Source organism: Amphibalanus amphitrite, unplaced genomic scaffold (genome assembly GCF_019059575.1).
Source record: "Amphibalanus amphitrite isolate SeventyFive unplaced genomic scaffold, NRLGWU_Aamphi_draft 000079F_arrow, whole genome shotgun sequence".
Classification (NCBI taxonomy): domain Eukaryota; kingdom Metazoa; phylum Arthropoda; class Thecostraca; order Balanomorpha; family Balanidae; genus Amphibalanus; species Amphibalanus amphitrite.
The window spans coordinates 10,489-30,865 of NW_024881575.1; the positions used below are offsets into that span (position 1 = coordinate 10,489).

Sequence of the window (20,377 nt, forward strand, 5' to 3'; positions counted from 1 at the left end):
GCAACCCTGAGGTACAGTCCACAGCAGAAGTAATGTGGGGTTTCAGTCATGGGTATGTTCTGCTTCTGAAGCTTAGGAACGATTAGCCAGACTACAATGAAACTGAATGTAGCTTATATGTATCGTCACCCTTGCAGCTGCAACTTTAGCTATTGACATCTTCTTTTCGAGCACTCCGCAAAACAATCGCCAGTCAAAACCAACCGTTGAGATTGGTAAAACCCTACATTTCTTTAGCGGTGGGCTGTACGTGACAGGAATAATCTGATACCAATTCAGCCAAGAACTGTGATGTATATTATATGGTTCAGCGTACTTAATGTGTGGCATGGAGGCCTTCAAGATCCGCTAGCTCTCCTGCTGACATTTGAGGGAGCCCATTACTTAAATGGCGCACATACACGCTAGTAGACCCTGTTTCCTAAGTACCATACGGTCGAGAAATATCGTACCTTCAAATGTATTGTTGCCTTGGAACCTCCTCACAAAATGGCTGAAGCTATTTTAGCAGCTAACTGCTACCGAGCAAAACATGTTGCCGGACAGCCTAGAAACAGTTGCTGAAAAGGACCTAAGACTGTAAGTCCTCGTCTTTAACCTAACCCAAAGCCAGGCTTCCCCTCAATGCGAGTCCGGTCAGTGACTTGCTGCTGACCCGGACGCTGTCAGTAAAAACCACTGCGTCCGGTTCGGCCACGGAACGGTAACTCCAACGGCAGATTGCGAATTCGTCCAGTTCTCTAAGTCCCTACATAGCAAACATGCCTTCGCCTTTCATCCCCTCCCTCGTTCAAGGCACGTTTCGTTTCCAGCCAGTCAGGAGCAAACAGAGCCGTCACAGGCGATCAGATGTGTATTCAAACGGTCAGACCCCTCCCCAGCAGCGGGCGCCGCGCTCCGCCCGGCCGCGCCGTCACGACTTGACCTTGCTCGTGGACGGGCCGTCGTACTCGTACTCGATCTCCACCCGGGGCCGCTTGGTCCGCGAGGGAGCCGGCCGCGCCGCCGCCGCCGCCGCCGCCGACTCCGTGTCGCTGTCCGACGAGTCAGCGCCGTAGTCCTGCCACAAGTTCAGCACACCAGGTCAGGTCATGGCCAGGGTCACTACAGCACGCACAGTCAATGCCGGCCACTGAGAGCCTAACGAGGAAAAACGAGTTTCATTAAATTTCAATTTGAATCCTGGCAAGGACTACTGAACTATAGGACTTTTGGCTGGGGTAAAATACGCAGATAGCAAATAAAGCGAGACCCGAGAGTGAAAAACAGAATGAGAGAGAGAGAGAGAGAGAGAGAGAGAGAGAGAGAGAGAGAGAGAGAGAGAGAGAGAGAGAGAGAGAGAGAGAGAGAGAGAGAGAGAGAGAGAGAGAGAGAGAGAGAGAGTGAGAAGAGAGGGAGAGAGTGAGAAAGAGAGAGAGAGAGAGAGAGAGAGAGAGAGAGAGAGAGAGAGAGAGAGAGAGAGAGAGAGAGAGAGAGAGAGAGAGAGAGAGAGAGAGAGAGTGAGAAGAGAGGAGAGAGTGAGAAGAGAGAGAGAGAGAGAGAGAGAGAGAGAGAGAGAGAGAGAGAGAGAGAGAGAGAGAGAGAGAGAGAGAGAGAGAGAGAGAGAGAGAGAGAGAGAGAGAGAGAGAGAGAGGAGAGAGAGAGAGAGAGAGCCTGACTCGAAGGCACTCCGGAAGAGAGCCGTTTTTTTCCGGACTGGCTCCGCCATAATGAGGACGCCGAATGCGCGGCGAATCCCCTCATCAGCACCCAGATGAGTTTGCACAAACGCAGCCGCGCCGCGTCTAAGGCGACTGAGCCCCGGCCCGGCTGGGGTGGGGTGGGGTGGGGTGGGGGTGGGGGCAGGGGGCAGACTGCTGCCAGTCAGTCACGCAGACTGCCGTGCAGACGGCCATTACCTAATCCAGCCCAGCGGAAAACGCAGACACAAATTGACCGTGTAATCTCCGCCTAATACCGCGTAAGCCGGGGCGTCAAAGCCACCGGCTGCTACACAAAAGCCCACATGTATCTAATCATGTTCGTTATCTGTTAAAAGCTGACTGACTGAAACACTGGCACGACTCATGCAGCGTCGTATGAACAACAGTAACATTACGTATTACTTTCTTGAAACATCGCCACTGCGTCCTTTGTTGGCTATTTCATGTACGCCCGTCACGATTGCAATACAATAACCAAATTCTGATTGTGCTGCATTGCCAATATCACAGAACGCAGGGGGCCGCGTCAGAGAGCTTCCGACTTTATGCAGTGGTGACCGCAGTCATGAAACTTTCAGAGGAGCCAAGCTAAAGCATGTGATGCATATGGTCATGCATATGGCATAGCACATCAAACCATTTGCTATTGCATTATGCTAAAGAGACCTTTGAAGTGTCATGTTCCTCAAACCGGCGAGTGAGCCAGCTCTGGTAGCCGTTCAGGAAAGAGACAGGTGGGGCAAGCGAATTTAATGCTGATTCGCCAGTAACGCGATGGGCCGGCATTTCAATATGGGAGCGAATCCCACCACACTGGTGCGGAGTGTCTACGGCAGAGCTCCTCCTTACGACACACAGCACTGCTACAACGTGTACTGGAGACGGTGCGGGACATCTATGGGAGAGCCCCAACACGAAACATAACACTGGTATCAGACCTGTCTGGAGACGGTCCCACATCACCAGTATGAGGTGACGGGGAGGGTCCCCAAGGCATACGGTGCTGGTATAAGATAGCGTGAGAGAGCCCACCAAATCTGTAAGTAGACGGTAATTCACGGCACCGAGGACTCATCAGAGCTGTCTGTTAGTTGCCGCGACACCCAGTACAGGTGTGAGACGTTCTAGAGCCGCGTGCTGCCAGTCTCACAGCCCCGCACTGGTGTGCTGTGCCCGGAGTCGCGGACAGCGGCGACGACGACCCGTGGGCGGGTGACGGCGCGACAGAATCTCACGACAGAGACGGCCGGTCGGCGCGGCGCCGCTGAACTGAGCCAATGCATACTGAAGTAGCCGCGGGCCAGCCGCCGCCGCCGCCGGCCGGTCAGTCAGTCAGGGCCCGGTCTGACCGGCTCCACCCTTAGACAGAGTCTGTCCGGCCAGTCTGGTTTGACCGGCGCCACCCTTAGACAGAGTCTGTCCGGCCGGTCTGGTCTGGGCGCCTTCAAAGTCTGTGCGGGCTGGTCTTCGTCCGACCGATATCAGTGAATAAGTTTACTACTAAAATTAATGCCATTCTTTTAGCTCCCACTACTCCCAAGAGCAATGCATCACTTTGTCATAATGGCTTATCAGGTGCTTGAGACGCGTTCCTACGATACAAGTCACCTAGTGATATGTCTCAAGAGACCCAAACCATGTGTCAGCTATAAAGACAAATGGAAAAGGTCCTCACTTCTTTGTCTTCTTCACCAAAAGACAAAAAGACGAATAAAACAATATTCACCTTTTAGCCCACACCACCACCACCTGTGCTGATCCCACGAGCCTCCCACGAATACGACAGAATTATGGACTACACACAACGACGGTGTCGCACATGGCACAAGGGTCGAATGCCGATAAAACATTCGGCCGCGCCCGTGACGCGGGGGGCTCTACCGCGCGCCGGTTCGAACAATCGACAGACGCCGTGCAGCGACCGCCCACCTATTGTCCGGCCCGCCACTGACGTCAATGAAAATTAGTGCACAGCACCATAACCATTCCAGCCCGTATAGCTGCTAACTGAGAACGATTCGCCGAGCCCGTGTCGGGTGCCATTCCTCGGACTGAAGCGCGCGGGCCGCGGCTGCTTTGGAAGGCGACCCGGCTCGGCGCGGCGGCTGAACCCCCAATCGAAGCCGCGGCCGCCTCCGGTCGAAGCCGCCGGCGGTCGATAGCGCGGCTAATTGGGCGGCTGGCCGCACTACGGCTTCGGAGGCCGGCACTGGCGCCGGTCCGTCCTCCCACCCCTGATTTTCTCGGTGACTGAGTGACACTGCCCTGCGGTCCCCGCCACAGCCAGCGGACCCTCACCGAGCGAGGTCCAACGGTCACTGCACGGCTGATGGAGAACTCAGCCGTCAGCCGGTCACCGCACAGCTGATAGGAATCAGAACCTGACCACCGACCGGTCACAGTTCAACTTAAAGACAACCCGACAGTCTGTTTAACACAGTCCACAGCACACAATGGGGCCAGACCGCCATCTGCGGACCGCTCAGCCGCTGTCCGGCCCCCCGGGACAGATCAACTGCTGTCCGGCTACCCGGGAAAGGTCAGACGCTGTCCGGGACAGGTCAGACGCTGTCCGGCCAGCGCCGCCACCGCCGCACCTGGCGCTAACACCCGTCCTCCCTCCCCTGCCCTCGCACTTCTGAGGCTGCCGCGCCAACAGGGCACCGGATCGACAGGAACTCTCCGAAGACCGGCGACTTCCCCTGGCTCGCCTGAGCCGCGCGCGTGACTCGGTCAAACCATCCGCCTACAAATCGATACCCGGCTGAGCCAACAGCAGCCGCCGTACGTCAATTTCAACATGATCTTCAACGGCCAGCGTCCGGTAAACACTATCGGTTGTCATGGCAACAGGCGGGGGTTTGAGCGTGCTTTTATCTGCTGACCAAAGAGCCGCATGAGCCTGGATGATCTGACCCAGGATTAGCGAGAGAGAGAGAGGGAGGGAGGGAGAGAGAGGGAGAGAGAGGGAGAGAGAGAGAGAGAGAGAGAGAGAGAGAGAGAGAGAGAGAGAGAGAGAGAGAGAGAGAGAGAGAGAGAGAGAGAGAGAGAGAGAGAGAGAGAGAGAGAGAGGAGAGAGAGAGAGAGAGAGAGAGAGAGAGAGAGAGAGAGAGAGAGAGATAGAGAGGGAGGGCGGAAGAGAAAGAACAAGAGGGATGATTGTAACCGAATAACAATTGGAAACATTGTTCCATATGTTGTGTGTCATCATTACGTAACAGTGACCGTAAGCTGTGAAACCGTAAGCTGCGGTATGTATACGCTCGCCAGTCGTCACTGGACGCCACTGGACGCTCGCCGGTCGCCACTGGACGCCCGCCGGTGGCCACTGGACGCTCGCCGGGCGGCTCTGGACGACTCTATGCGCGCGGCGCGGACGGGCGGACGGCGCCCACGGCTCCCATCTCCGGCGCGGCCGTTTGATCCGGCTCAAATGGCTCGGCCGGCAGCGCCGCCGTCGTACAAAACAAAAGATAAGGCGCAGCGTTCCCGCCGACTTCATACCGACCAAAGAGCAGCGTCTCATCTCACCGCGCGGCGAGAATACGACTCCGCAGCGCGGCTCGTGAATGTGCCGCAAACTGGCGGGCATCAACAGGAAATGACAAGCTACGACGTTTGGCCAGATCGAGTCGCACTGTAGTCACGGAAAGCAGAAACATTTACTGCTTATCATTTGTGGTTAGTGCGTTGCATTTACCACCACAAAGCTTATGAACGAAAAACGTCAGCCACTGCAGAGACCCAAATCGGCTTTGTCTATCAGAATAATCCTAGCCAGCAGCAAAGGTGGATAAATACATAGTCCACGAAGTAAAGCTCGGCCTTGCGGTGGCCGCCGTCGCTGCAGCTGCTAAGTAAGAGAGCGCAGCTGCGAAACTTCGCCGCTTGGCAACGACGGCTTTCAACCTAATTCGAGCGCATATATTTTCGCCAGTGATGCCATACCGCAGCGTTTTGTGTAGCCAGCGAATGACTTACACATAGGCCATCCAACTGAAATATCGCAGCACATCCATGAAATTCCCAGTTCACGTTCCTCCGCGTCTTGAAGAGACGCACCATGGCACAGACTTGCAGCCAGCCGCGCGCCGGCCCGGGCCAGCCTCGGGACCGGGGCCTCGTCCGGTGGGAGAACCCTCGGGGTCCAGCGGTATGCGGCTTTCACTCATGCAGTGGTTGGCTTCCAGTCGAGCTCCACCTGACCCAGTCCGCCCCCAGGACGGCACCCGGTCCCCCCGGGACGGCACCCGGTCCCGTCGGGACGGCACCCGGTCCGCCCCAGGACGGCACCCAGTCCCCCCAGGACGGCACCCAGTCCCCCCGGGACGACACCACGACCCGTCGGCGCTAGACTCAGTAGCCAGGAGACCGGACCCTCGTCTGTAACCAGGGTTGGAGGGCCCTCAGCTGCCATCATCAGTCAAAGGATAATGACAGCGAAAGGTTACGTTGGAGAGCGATAGTCTGTCGGCCGAGCTGGCAGCAGGAATGTCTCACTGAACTCTGCTGCCGAACTGATCAATACGCTGTCAGCAGCAATAAGCAAGCATATAAAAATAGAGTGCCTACCACATACACCATCCACACAGCTCACTTTGGCGTCCTTATCTAAAGCGCAAATTTAATAGAAAACTTAAGTTTAAATTTCTTGCACAAAATTATTCGAACACACCATCCAGACACAATGTCGGGTCAAGTGTGGGGCCGTTCCTTTCGGAGCCACACGGCTACAGCAGTCGGTCAAAGTCGGCGGCGTCCCGCCCCCGAACCGCTCCAGCAGGCGTCCCACGGGACCGGGACGGGCCCGATGAATCATCGCCAGTGTCGCCTCTCCCAGATCCCCGCCGCCGGATCTGGGTCACCCCCCCCTCCCCCCTCCCCGTCCGCTGCGTCCTTCAGGGGACGGCGCGGGGAGGGGGCGGAGGCGCGGCCCGCACAGGGGGGGGGGGGGACTGCAGGAAGCCAAGATCGACCGAACGCTGCCCGGGCGCCGAACGACGGAGCAGGCGTGGGAAAGGACCGACCACCAACTGTGATTTACGCTATCTTATTGTTACTCCATTGTGATATTACAAGATGAATATTGCGTATCACGCCATTCATAATCGAACCGGATAAGTTTAATGTGGCATTCGGAGCACGTTAACAAGCGTTTAAGTTGAGCTTTAAGGCCTGCTTAATCAATGTTGCACGGAAATGAAATAGTACCGCGCCGCATCGACACTCAACAGGCGCTGAACTGAAATCACGCTAGTTTAGCTAGCTTCCCCAAATCACAGCATTTTATAAAAGCAGCTCCCAACACAAAGACATTCAGCTTCTGCAACTAGCCCCATGCAATACGAGTAGAAAAAAATTCCAGCCACTTCACAGAATTTTAGTCACATCTCTACAATAGAATTTGAGCCATTTGACGCGCACTCTGTATGCTGATCCCATAAAATTTATTCATTGGACCATAAACTACGCTATTTGTCATCTGATTGGCTCCGATCTACAGGAAAGGAAACCAATAAATCCAGGTTATTTAGAGCTGTCTCAAACGCAGCATTAAATTTTGTCGCGAACTTTTCATTTAGTCTAAATAGAATTGAAAACTTATTAAACCACGCATTACTGTCGGTCGCGATGTTATAAAGACTGGCATATTTATGAAGCAAGAGCCTGGCAGACTACAATAAACATAAAATGCAGCCCATAGCGTCAGGAGGGAAGTGAGGCGGATAGTTATGTCCTTCGGGATTTTCTGATTGTATGGGGCAGACAGACATATTGGCATATTTCCTGCCTTTGGTGAAAGTTGGCAAGAACATTCAGTTCTGAGACCTCGGGAGCTTACGGTCATAGCCGGGCCAAGAAATGGTCTTTCAATGGTCGCCTCAAGTGTACCGAATTTTCCAGGATGGCTCAGTTATAGCCGACGTACGAGCAAAACTATAGTGTCCTGTGCGCGTGACAGACAACATTCTATGTAGGGCTGCGTTCTAGCTGGAATTATTTGAAAATCTTTATTTTTTTCAGCCACCACTTGGATATCAGCCAATGCCAAGATCCGTATTAGTGTCCAGGCCAGCGGCACGCTCGAGTTGGTGGCTGTGCGAATGCGTTTCACGGCGTCAGACATCTCGACGCCGTCGATTCGCCATTCGATCTGGATTTAATCTAATAAGCTAGATGTCATACCACATCTAGAGGTCACGCAGATGCACCTTTCCTATAAACCTTGACCAATCTCTCCTCAATGAAATAAGAGACCGTTGGAATGGAAGGTACAAGAAGAAGGTAGAAGGTAGAAGAAGGAATCCACTTCACTCGCCAGGTCTGGGGGTTTTAATGATTTCACGGGACTCTGTCTGCCGCAGATACGTCGTCCGATGACGTTATCAGATTGGGTACGCTCCAGTGAGCATTTCTGGCCGTAATGAGAGCCGGCGAGAAGTTGGCCTAATGAGGCCGGGAAGATTCCGCCCTTCAGCACTCATCAGGCCCGGTTCAAACTCGGTAAAGTCAGTTCGAACAAGCGATAACCAGTCGGGAGTAAGGCTATTTCTATCAATAACCGGGAACGAACGAAAAATAATTAGTCAGCCAGCCACCAGACACTTATTTGCAACCAACCACCAAAACGCCAGGATCACCCGCCCAACAACTGAAGGTAACTACTAACCGACCAACGGACGCTCAAGGTCACCAACACTAACGAACGTTCAAGGTCACCCAGCCAACGAACTCCAAGCAGCTTCAAAACTGCGCCAATGCACTGTTCCCTCGAGACCCATCACGCCGAACCACGAACCCTCCTACGCAGATTCCCCCACGGCCAGTCGACTGGTTAGTAGTTAGTTGTAGGGATGTCGACAGGTGCCACCCTGCGGTGACCTCGGCCGCATCTTGACCTGTCCGTCACAGCGCTCTACCAACCCGCACTGCAGCACACGCAGACCGGTGTAGCTGGTAGCGCTTCACCCACAGAGCAGTGCGGCGTCCCACAGCCGCCGACTCCGGCCGCTGCATTAGCCGGGTCGGGCCGACCCATTGCAGCGGCGCCGGAGACGCGCCAGTTTCGTCTGCGGCCGCGCTCATCGGAGCGTGATCGATGACAAACAGAGCAGTCACCAGAGGCGGCGGCTCAGTTCAGCATCCTCCGAATGGACGCCGGCCTTGGACGCGCCTCTCTCTCTCTCTCTCTCTCTCTCTCTCTCTCTCTCTCTCTCTCTCTCTCTCTCTCTCTCTCTCTCTCTCTCTCTCTCTCTCTCTCTCTCTCTCCCTCACGGCGCAGTGCAGCGGAGGGCGCTGTTTTCGCCGCGGCGCGCCGTTATCGCCGCCGGTGATTGATGCGCCGAGGCGATGGTGGCGCGCCGCCGCTCATCGTGTCATTAATGGCGCAGCAGAGACGTGCGGGCACGGCGGCGGCCGCAGAGGTCAGGCGCCGCCGTCAGCCGGGCAGGAGACGGGGCGCGGGCGCCGGGCACACAGGACCGTCCCGCGGGACGGCAGGCCCTGGCCCGCGAGACGCCGGACAGACACCGAAAACGGCGAGCCTTCGTGTATGGGGAGGTAGCTGCACAGTAGCAGAGCCGAATAAATATCGCATCGAGTTCCTCATTTGAACTGCCATCACATCGACAATATCGACGCCATCCGTGGCTCTGATTCCAGTGCAACAGATGTCAGCAAAAATGCACTACCTATTATCACAACATTCTCAAATGCCCGAGTATCGTTAGCCAAGTTGTAAACTGCCGCATCTCTCTTTCTCAGTAGGATTCACACAAGCGCACACGGCTGTATAACAAGGACGCAGTCGCCGACCCCGTTGTCCATGTCAACAACAGTATGCCTATATGCTGACAGACTCATAAGTGCAACGTATCCAGAACGCACATAACAAGTTGCGGGGAAACGCGGGCAAAAGGCTTCGATAGCGCCTAACGATGGGCGGGCTGATGGAGCCGCTATCGGTAATGGTGGCGATAAGACGGGCTAATGGAGGGCTCGAGTGGAGGCGGGCAGCGGGGAAGGCACGGGGCGAGGCGGCCTCTCAACTCGCAGTGCGAACCTATTTGCAGCCGTGCGCCGGCAGCAGCCACCCGCCGCCGGACCTCACCAGTCGTCCCTCAGTCCCGGCCCAGACCACGCGGCACTGGTTGGAAGATCACCGCATTGTGGCACATGATTCTAGCAAGAGCTACACGGTTCAAGAATACTAGAATAGCAAATGGACACTGAACAGCAACCAAATCTCTAAATCGCCACAATTTCTCAGAGTTGGCTGTAAACAAAGTGAAGCATGGTCTCTCCTTCAGATATATCTGGCTGTGTTGCCGGCACGAATGTAAGACTCGGTCCAATGGGCCACCATTTGTAAATGGATGGCGTCTGGCGCCGCCGGGGGCGGGGGCCGCACTGCTCATGTGGGCTGCATGCCACGTGCCGCGTGATTTGCAGCAGCCGACATGCAACGTGTGCCGCGGAAAATATTCAGTTCCTTGAGGCCATCAGTTAACACGCCACACTGCATTAGGCATAATGCGACTTTTCCTCGCTGTCGGCAATCTCATGCACGGCCATATATTAAACATGAATGCTACATTTCAATTCATTTCAATTAAGTATGCATTTTTGCGCTAACAGTTACTTTGCTGCATGTGATAGTAGCTCAGATAAAGTGGGCGCCAGCAATATTATCGAGAACCTAAAAGTTGAATAGTCTTTCACAAGGGCAAGGAGGTGTAACAACTATCTTTAAATCTAAAGGGACAAAGAACGAAGCGCGAACCACGGTCCTGGGACGCGCTCGCCGGACAACGCCGAGCGCGATAACGCCGTGTCTCTTTCATAGTTCATTCACTAGTTAGTTCCCTCTCTTCCTCGCTAGTTCCCTCTCTCCCTTTCTTCACTTGCGAAAAATGGTGTATCTCAATCATTCAATGTGATAAATGGTGCTAGATCATTGGCGAGTTGGGAAAGACGTCAAAGAACGTCAAAATATGCAATGATGTGCCACACATGAATAACTGAAAACACCATTTCAGTGAGCCTACACGGTCCACACCAGACATATAAAAGGCAGGACGGTACCGGCGGACCCGTCACAGAACCCCAAAGAAGCTTAGTTTGCATCCATTCCACGCCCGCTGATACTACTGGGGCTACTTTGGGCACCACAGGGCCGTCCTGTCCTGTGTCCCGGGCGGCGGGCGGAGGGGCAGTGTGCCGGGCCCCCACCGTCCGCTGCGGGCCCCGCGCTCCCCTGGCCCTGTGCCAGCCGTTTATAGATATCGTGCTGCCGCCGGCGCAGCCTGCCAGGCTAGGAGAGCGTCTCGGCGGCACAGCGAACGGCCGGCCGAATCACAGCGCGCCATACCGCCCGCTGCAGACCGGACCCGCGGGACCCGGGAGCAGCAGACCGAGTCCAAACGGCCGTCAACTCCGCCATACCGAACTGCCGTACCAACAATAGCCATTCATGGAGCGAACTAAATCCTGCACCTACGGAACTGGGCTGGCCCGAATCACGACCGAACAATATATCGGAGCGGCCGCGAGTCGCGCCAGAAAGTTTCTGGAGTAGGGTTTATAGAGCGTACCCCGCAGGTCGTTATTGAATATCCGTGGTTAGAAAAATGTGTAGACGACGCGGACCAGCACACCAGCCGAGCTGGGACTGGACAACAATCGACTGTCCGCTCACACACCAGAGTCTATCGGAGCGAGATTAGCTCAGAGGAAATAAATACGTCATGTAGTAGACAGCGGCCTTGAGTCTGCACGGCACTGAAGGGCTGTTTGCGACTACCCATTCCACGCCAGGTGAGGGGTGCCAAATGCACAGCGGAGGGACTGAGGACGAGGGGTGACCAAACCGACAGCGGAGGGACTTACGTTAGCCACCGACCCGGCGAGACGCCACCAAACTCACGGCGGAGGGGCTGCTGGTACTGACAAGTGCTAATCCCCGTCTCAGAGCCCGAGGTGACCCTCTCTGAGACCCGGCAAGGTGCAGCAAAACTCACCTCACAGCGCCTGTCCCCACCCCCACCTCCCGCTTCCCTCAGCACCACCTCACAGCGCCTGTCCCCACCTTTCCCCTCCTTCGGCACCGGACTTACCTCAATGTCAGCCTCCTCGTCGCTCTCGGCGAAGTCGGCGACAAACTCCTTCTCCAGCTCCTCCTCGAGCTCCTCTTCCTCTTCCTCCTCGCCCTCTGCGTCCTCCTCCTCGTCGCTCTCGACGCCCTCCTTGGAGAGCACCTTGTCGAAGGTGGCCTGCGGAAAATTGTACACGTCCCCGTACTGCCACAGAGCGGGCAGACGGGCACAGAGTGTCAGTCACATTGCGCGTCCTTGGCGCTTCCTAACAGTGATCTAACTTACTCCGCGTTTTGGTATTGTACGCAGGCACATACAACGTCACGCCAGTGTTTATATTGCACACACTTGGACAACAGGCTGGCAGTGGTGCTACGGCAGTGGAGCAGTTACACCGACACGGATCAAGACAAATAGACAATTACGGCGCACCAATCTGATTACAGGCAAATGACGACCACCGGGGCGCCGCGGCGCGCCGGCACGGTGCGCCCGCCGAGGAGCCGGGTTTCGTTAGTCTGCAGCCAGTCCCGCGGAGGTCAATACCGACCGAGAGGCCGCGCCACTCGAACCGGAGCCTCGAGGGCGTGGAGATGTGCAGAGCCGTCTAAAATGCTTGGTCAGAGCACTTCTGCTCATCTCACTCTCCCTCGCTCCCCTCTCCCCTCTGTAAACGGCCATCTTCCGCCAGCGAAAAAGGGAGCAGGAGATGAAGCCTATCGTTACGAAGTTCCAATCAGAGCTCCAACAAGGAAAAATGAGCAAATGGAACGTTTGGTTCAAGAGAAGAAACGGATTTCATACGAGCAGCTATCCCTAGCATCAAACAGCCGACGAGCATTGACACATTGTCAGAGCTTGTCTCTAGATGCAGCCGTGGACAAGGACAATAGCGCGGCAGGGACCACTCAGCTCGGGTTCAGAGCGTCCCTGGATGTAGCACGCGCAGCAGGTCGGGCCACCCAGTATCCGCGTCGCAGAGTCCCGGCTCGAGCGGCCCGCTGCCGGCTAATGCAGCGTGACGCCAGCGGCTGACCGTCTCCGCGCCGTAAAATCTGGCTAACCCCCAGTTCGACTCAAGCGCCGCTCGGCCCGTTAATTTCTGCTAACGCTCCCAGAGAGACACGTTAGGCACAAGTTTGCGACAAGACGAGCCCCGGCTGCCGGCGAGTTAGCGCGGCGCCGAGGGCCACGGGCGGAGCTGACGAATGTCCGGACGAATGGCCGCCGGCCCCTCCGTTACTAAGGATCGAGGCTATTTCAGAACATAGAGAGTACAGAGCCTCTATAAAAGTTCGAGTAAAACAATCTAACGTAAGAATGACATCTAACTGGTGTTCAACTAGACAAAAAGGACGACTTACTTCTTAAATGGAGTCTTATGCACGGTATTGACCGTGATAAGATCAGATTTAATCAGCTAAAGCGACAAGCGGTAGAGCATGCGTTCAACGCTACTAGGTGCAAAAAGAGCCCATATTTTTACTCTTGAGCGAAATTCCAAGCCCATGAGACAAAGGAGCAATCTGCAGTCTGCACTTTGCTTTCAAAGATTGACGCATCTTGAGGTTATGAAATAATATTTTCGGAGTTTCTTGAGTGATATATATTGAAAAATTGATAGCAAATATTTCGATACTCGTAGTGGTACCTTTTTCAATGCGAGTGAAATCGCATTGAAAAAGGTACCACTACGAGTATCGAAATATTTGCTATCAATTTTTCAATATATATCACTCAAGAAACTCCGAAAATATTATTTCATATTCATTATAACTTGAGGAAAAGGTAACATGACTCTTAAGTCATACATCTTGAGGTTCGTGAAAAAGAAGTGATGATCTAAGACCCAACGTTAATTTTTCAAGAAAAAAGTTTAACGTGCAAGTTTTCTATGAGATGAAAGATCGTTACTTCGCATGCCCACAAAGGTTTAGCCAAAAAGGACTGAGAAGATTTTAAGCCCAGCAGGCAGAGGTACAGCTCCAGATATCGCTGAACCATAAAGCCAAGCAACGCATACAAATTTCAGTAAAAACGTTATTTTTCACAACAATTGAACAGTGGACAATGACTGTGACGTCAGTTTTCCCCAGCGTGTTTCTCAGTAAGATTGCATTAAACACACAATCCTCGCGGCACCGCTGGTAGCCCCAAACTGACACCAGGCGCTATGTCTGATTGGTCCAATCCATTTCCGCTGGCCGCCTCACAATGCAGCCCCGCTCAGCCGAACACCTCCTTTCAGCCGCTATCGCCTCCAATGCTGCGTCTGAGGTGCTCAGCTGGTGGTCTGTGGCTGGTAATAGAACTGGGCCAGAGAGGAGAAACCCCGCAGACCCGCGCGGCAGTGGACGACACACGGGCGCGGCGGGCCGGCCCGGTTGTCAGTACCCCCAGCCACCCCGAGCTGCGAGCTGCCGGGACCGGCGACAGCGGCCGGCAGCTCCCTCTCTCCCGTCCGACAGCTCCCCCTCTCCCGTCCGACAGCTCCCCCTCTCCCGTCCGGCAGCTCCCCCTCTCCCGTCCGACAGCTCCCCCTCTCCCTCTACGACAGCCACCGGCCGCTCTCCGTCTCCTGTCCGGCATCTCTCTCGTCCGGCAGCTCCCCCTCTCCCGTCCGGCCGCTCCCCCTCTCCCGTCCGACATCGTCCGGCCGCTCTCCCGTCCGACAGCGTCCGGCCGCCCTCTCGTCCGACAGCTCTCCCTCTCCCGTCCGACAGCGGTCGACCGCTCTCCCGTCCGGTAGCTTTCCCTCTCCCGTCCGACAGCGGCCGGTCGCTCTCCCGTCCGACAGCTCCCCCTCCCCCGTCCGACAGGTCTCCCTCTCAGATAGCGGCCGGCCGCTCTCCATCTCCCTCTACGACAGTCGCCAGCCGCTCTCCCGTCCCAAAGCTCCCCCTCTCCCGTCCGACAGCGTCCGGCCGCTCTCCCTCTCCCGTCCGGCAGCGTCCGGCACCCCTCTCGTCCGACAGCGTCCGGTCGCTCTCCGCTCTGCAGGGAGTGGTAGCCCGCCGTTCCCCATCCCAGCCCGGCCAATGGGCTTTCAAAACCCATCATCAGCTGAATCGACCACATTCTGCCACAACAATGCAACAATACACCTTTCAGTGGGCTCGAAATAACGAACGAAATGGGCAGTGTCGTCAGCAGAAATACGGCTATGACGAGCTGAGACATAGTGCCGCGGCCGCCGCCTAATCCCGGCCCCAGAACACCCCATAAAGCCGGATACCACTGTTAACGACCCGCTTATGACGAGCCGCCACCAGCCGTGCCCAAATTACAACAGCTCAACGGACAACTGCCCGCTTTGATGTCCTCCGACGCGAGTCATGGCAGCCGTATCTGGGCCCCGGTGTCATGCATGCTTGCAGTGCCGCTCACGTAGCGCTGCTAGCGGCGCTATCGCGTCCCAGTCCGGCCCGATAGCGCCCCGTCACACGGGCCACACCGCACCCGAGCAGTGCCATCGTCCGAACGACACCGTCCGGCCCGGCCGACCGGCGCATCGCAACCGCTCCGTGGCGGCTCCAACGGCCGAGCTCAGGCGGTACCACTGAGAGGGCCATCTAACAGACCACGGAGGGGCCATCTAACAGACTTTGGAGGGACGATCTGACAGGCTCTGAACTCACTGAAAGGATGAGCTGACACATTGGAGGGGCGACAGACAATGGAGGAGCGATCGGACGGGCTATGGAGGGGCGACCTGGAGGGATAATCTGACAGACTGAATGGGCAATCTAACAGACTATGGAGAAACGATTTAAACAGTCATGTAGGGGCGATGGAATGATCCAACAGACTCCAAAAGGAAGATTTAATAGACTATAGAGGGACAGTTTAAAGACCTTGAATGGCGATAAGACAGAAGAATAAACAGGGGAGGTGGGATCCTGATGTTACGGCATAATCCGTAATATCGCCATCGGTATCATATTTGTTAGACGAAAGTGATAATCTTAGCTTTACCATATTCCACACTATGTGATAAGAACTGAGAAATGAAGCGTCAGCACGGTCGTAAGTAGAACCATGGTTCATTCGGTCATTTTAGATTCATAATTTTACACACCAAGACATGAGGGCACTACCAATTACATTAGCTTTTATTACCCACTTCGTCGCACTGACATTGACGTCATTTCAGATGAAATCAAGGCCAAACGCGCCCAACAAAAAGAGTCTTCACCGACAGCTGAAACCAATCGTCAGTCCCACGGCTTCTGGCTCTGTGAAAAACGCTGACGTGCTGCAATACCGTATCACGACTCCTACGTGACCTTGACGTGTTGGTTGGCTGCGCACCCGGGCATTGGTCACTGGTCACTGGTCACCCGCCGTCAGTTACGGGAAGCCATTGGCAGAAGTGGTGTCACTCGCGCCGCCGTGCCGTGTCAACCCCCCCCCCCCCCCCGGTGGGAGAGGGACGACCTGCTGCCCCTGCGGCGAAAAATGCAGCCCGCCTCTCCTCGGGACAACCCAGGGAGAGCCCCAGGAGCGACCTGCTGCCTCCCGAGGAAAGGCGCGACCCGCCTCACCTCGGGACCACTCTAGGGAGCCCCAGGGGCAACCTGCTGCCCTCCGCGGGGAAGAACACGACCGACTCCCCCGGAACGCCGAACGCCGCTGGCGGCGAGGATGAAGATACAACGGCGTCAAGGACAGAAAGCGCACGTCTCCCTCTTAATCTGGACACACTTTCACCTTATTTCCCATCAGAGTCCTAGCAAATCTATGGGCAGCAGCCATCCACCGTAGCCGGTGACTTTCTCCGGCCAAAGCTGGTCGTTTGGCCGGTGACCCTGTGAGCCGTTTCTCAGTGGCCGGTGACCCTGTGAGCCGTTTCTCAGTGGCCGGTGACCCTGTGAGCCGTTTCTCAGTGGCCGGTGACCCTGTGAGCCGTCGTTTCTCAGTGGCCGGGAGCCCAGCTGTGATCCGTTTCTCAGTGGCCGGTGACCCTGTGAGCCGTTTCTCAGTGGCCGGTGACCCTGTGATCCGTTTCTCAGTGGCCGGTGACCCTGTGAGCCGTTTCTCAGTGGCCGGTGACCCTGTGAGCCGTTTCTCAGTGGCCGGTGACCCTGTGAGCCGTCGTTTCTCAGTGGCCGGGAGCCCAGCTGTGATCCGTTTCTCAGTGGCCGGTGACCCTGTGAGCCGTTTCTCAGTGGCCGGTGACCCTGTGAGCCGTTTCTCAGTGGCCGGTGACCCTGTGAGCCGTCGTTTCTCAGTGGCCGGGAGCCCAGCTGTGAGCCGTTTCTCAGTGGCCGGTGACCCTGTGAGCCGTTTCTCAGTGGCCGGTGACCCTGTGAGCCGTTTCTCAGTGGCCGGTGACCCTGTGAGCCGTTTCTCAGCGGCCGGGAGCCCAGCTGTGACCGCGGTGGTCGGTGAGGGCGGCAGACGGGCGCGATCCGTCACCGACCAGGCTCAGATGGCCGCCGGCGCCGGATCCTCGAGTCGGATAACGCGGCTGGTACAACAGCGGTCGCGGCTGATCGGGGAGAAAATGCGGGCGGTGGGGCACGGAGCGATGGGCGGTGGGGCAGGGAGGGATGGGTGGTGGGATGGGGTACGTCAGGTAGTGGGAACCTACACATGCCATGAACGTTTACGCTTACCCCGTCATGCTGTAAAAGAAAACGACCTATGCATTGGCAATAACAGCTTTATCGAAAGTCAATGACTGAACCATCTGCAGGTCGAGTTTAACGACTACCTAGTCATGAACAATCAATGCAGGTAAATTAAAGTGCATGCATGCCTTATTGCCAACAACATGGACCAGGAACCCTTTCGAGAAAGCACATTTACTGTCCAATCGGCGTCATGCCGTGCGACTGTACGGAGACCGAGGGTACGGCACTGCGCTGTCTCCCTGTGTGTGTGTGTGTGTGTGTGTGTGTGTGTGTGTGTGTGTGTGTGTGTCGGAGGTGAGGTGGGGGTGGGGACACGGTCACCGATAGGTCATCTCCCGTGTAACGACACGCACCTCCGGCACGACACGGCACATTGTCCCCCGGCACGCGGCCGAGGGGAGGCAGCGCGACGGGGTACCATGGCAGGCACCGTATAGTGCGCACTTGCGCAGCGCAAATCACGCGATGGCATGGAGGCGCCAGGCATAACTGCTACTGTATGTAGCCTACTGAAAGCATCGCATCACTGAGTGCTACCTGCCCCAGCGGTGGGCCGAATAGTTTGGGGGTTACTGAGAGAACTGGCCTATGGCTGACATGTCGTTCAGTCAGGTTATAAGTATAATTATGGACGGCTATGAATTTCAGCGCATTAATTTAGGAGTCTAGCGTCAGTTTTAGTGCCGGCAGTGTTGCAGAGTGGCCGCATCTATCGTCGCTATCAGAGAGGTCCGTATATTGAACGCCGACAGATGGCCTCTATCAGCAACACTGGACTGAAAACGCCGATAGCTCAGGGCGTGACTCCCGTGGGACAGTCGACTTTCCTCCTGCTGACCTGCTGGCCGACCGGACAGAGCATCCCTGGACGAGGTCACTGTCAAAGGAACCTGGTCCCCAGCCGGGCGCCCAGCTGCACGAACCGGCCGCTCTCCGGCACAGCTCCCTGTTGACCGCTGGCCGGGCGCTCCCCGTTAGTAAACCGGCCGGTCTCCGGGCGCGCCCCGTTCGTAAACCGGCGGCTCTCCCCGGCCAATCGGTTCCCGGTGACGGCGGCGGCGTAAAAAGCCGCGGCGGCCGTGGCGGCACGCTCAGCGGCCGATCAATCACCGAGAAAAATGACGCGCCGGCGCCAGTGACGCGCGGTCGGCGCCGATTCGCGACCGCCGAGCGGCGCCGGCGACCGCCGCTCGTTACGATCAGGAAATTAATCCCAGCCACCGGCCGACGGCGGACGGCTGCGCGCCGGGTCATGGCGTGAGTCGCCGCCGGCCGGCCGGGGCTCATCGCACCGGCATGTAGACCATGCCGATCGACACAACAGCCATAACTCGCCGAACAAAGCCCGTTTGAAACATGTCCGGAACACTGGTCCGTCCGAGCGGTTGTGATTGACGGCCGCAGCACACGCAGCTCCGTCAGTCCCGGCGGCCACTCGGCGGCGGCAAACACGACAAAACAGAAACAACCGGCTGCAATTAGATGCCGGCAGTCCATTTAGTGGATCGACGGCCGTGCGGCAGGCAAATTCCAGGCGTCACCCATTTGATTGGATCACGAAGACATTACGGGCTTTGCACATGCACAACAAGCGTCGCTGAAATGACTGAATCAAACCGCGCAGCAGCAGAAGCCGGCAGGGTTGTTTCCATGGCTGTTGGGTGCAGCCATGGTTCGCCCCCCCCCCCCTCCGTCTGTCTATCGCCGTCGGCACTCACCGTGCCCTTTTTCAGCCTCTCGAGCAGCTCCTTCTCGATGGCTTTGTCGATGTTGGCCGCCACCAGGGCCTTGTCCTCCCTTCGGACCTCGCGGCGCTCCACCTTCCTCGGCAGCGGCACCAGCTTCTTCCTGTCCAGAGCACACACACAGACGGGCGCGTTAGAACAGGCTGACAGACACAGACACAGTAGAACAGGCCGGCTACATAGACACAGAGCAGAACGTAAGAATAGGCTGACTACACACTACACAGCACGTCAGCTACAACACACCGACTTAAGAGCTACAGATCAGAACGTTAGAAAAGTCTGACTACGCAGCACGTCGACTACAACACACCGACTTAAGAGCTACAGACCAGACGGGCACGTTAGAACAGGCTGGCTGCACAGACACAAACTTGCATGATAACTCGGACAGACAGACAGGCTACAGCACACATATAGCGCGGCTGCGGGCACAGACTCCAGGCTGAAGCGACCCGTAGCAGTCACTCAGACACACAGTCCGTCCCTTGTAGTCTACAGACTGGAGACGACAGGGTCCCGTACCGCCGTACTGGCGAGGTGGGCATATACTCATAACGCTGTGTCCTTTTAGAGATGCTGTAATATGGTACGATAGAGCATGCTGTAAGCTTATTTTGACATTACGACTTCACACAAATTCGACTCTTATATCGTATGTATGGAAAGAGGAGCACACTGAGTGTCTTCTGAAGTTAAGTCAGGACCGAGTTCAATAGACACATGGTATCTGGCCTATCTTGATGTGGATTCTCTATCGATTCATAATAAATCAAGCTTCTGCGGTAGCAGGCACCCGCCACTAAGACCTGGAGCTGAGACGACTGAACGGTCCTTAAAGCCATCCTCACATGGCCATTGGGTCTCACCAGTTGAATAGACTACCTCTCCTCGCTCAGCAACAGACAATGCCATATGCCGGCTCCTCACCATTCATCCGCGGATCGTTGACAAGGCACATGTATCATTCTGGCGAATTTCACCTCCGGCCGGCAGCTAAGTGAGCTCCGAGCAGCAGCGACCATATCTCTCTCTGACTCTGACCGGTCAATGGCGACCCATTTCCGACCGCTCCATGGATGAATGTCGTCCCGGCAGTTGACTAATCCTCCTGCCGACTGCGGCCGCCGCCCCGGCCGGCATTATTGCGTCAGTCCCGCGGCGCAGTGCGACTCACAAACATCCCAGTCGCATAAAGC

General features: G+C 56.1%; 1 protein-coding gene across 1 annotated transcript; it reads right to left on the reverse strand.

Annotated features, from left to right (window-relative positions):
• Positions 1-835: 835 nt before the first annotated feature.
• On the reverse strand, positions 836-20,037 carry LOC122379500 (protein MAK16 homolog). Its single transcript, XM_043361766.1, has 4 exons — positions 20,030-20,037; positions 19,152-19,281; positions 11,819-12,001; positions 836-1,060 (listed from the first exon to the last, which is right to left on the reverse strand). Exons 1-4 carry the CDS (start codon positions 20,035-20,037, stop codon positions 914-916), a joined length of 468 nt encoding a protein of 155 aa, XP_043217701.1. The 3' UTR covers positions 836-913.
• Between the last annotated feature and the right edge of the window lie 340 nt (positions 20,038-20,377).

Bases quoted from the DNA above. Each gene is read 5' to 3' on its own strand.
- LOC122379500 (XM_043361766.1), bottom strand. The intron at 12,002-19,151 runs GTGAGTGCCGAC...GCTCTGTGGCAG, and splicing joins AGAGGCTGAAAAAGGGCACG to TACGGGGACGTGTACAATTT. The intron at 1,061-11,818 runs GTAAGTCCGGTG...AACTTGTGGCAG, and splicing joins ACGAGGAGGCTGACATTGAG to GACTACGGCGCTGACTCGTC.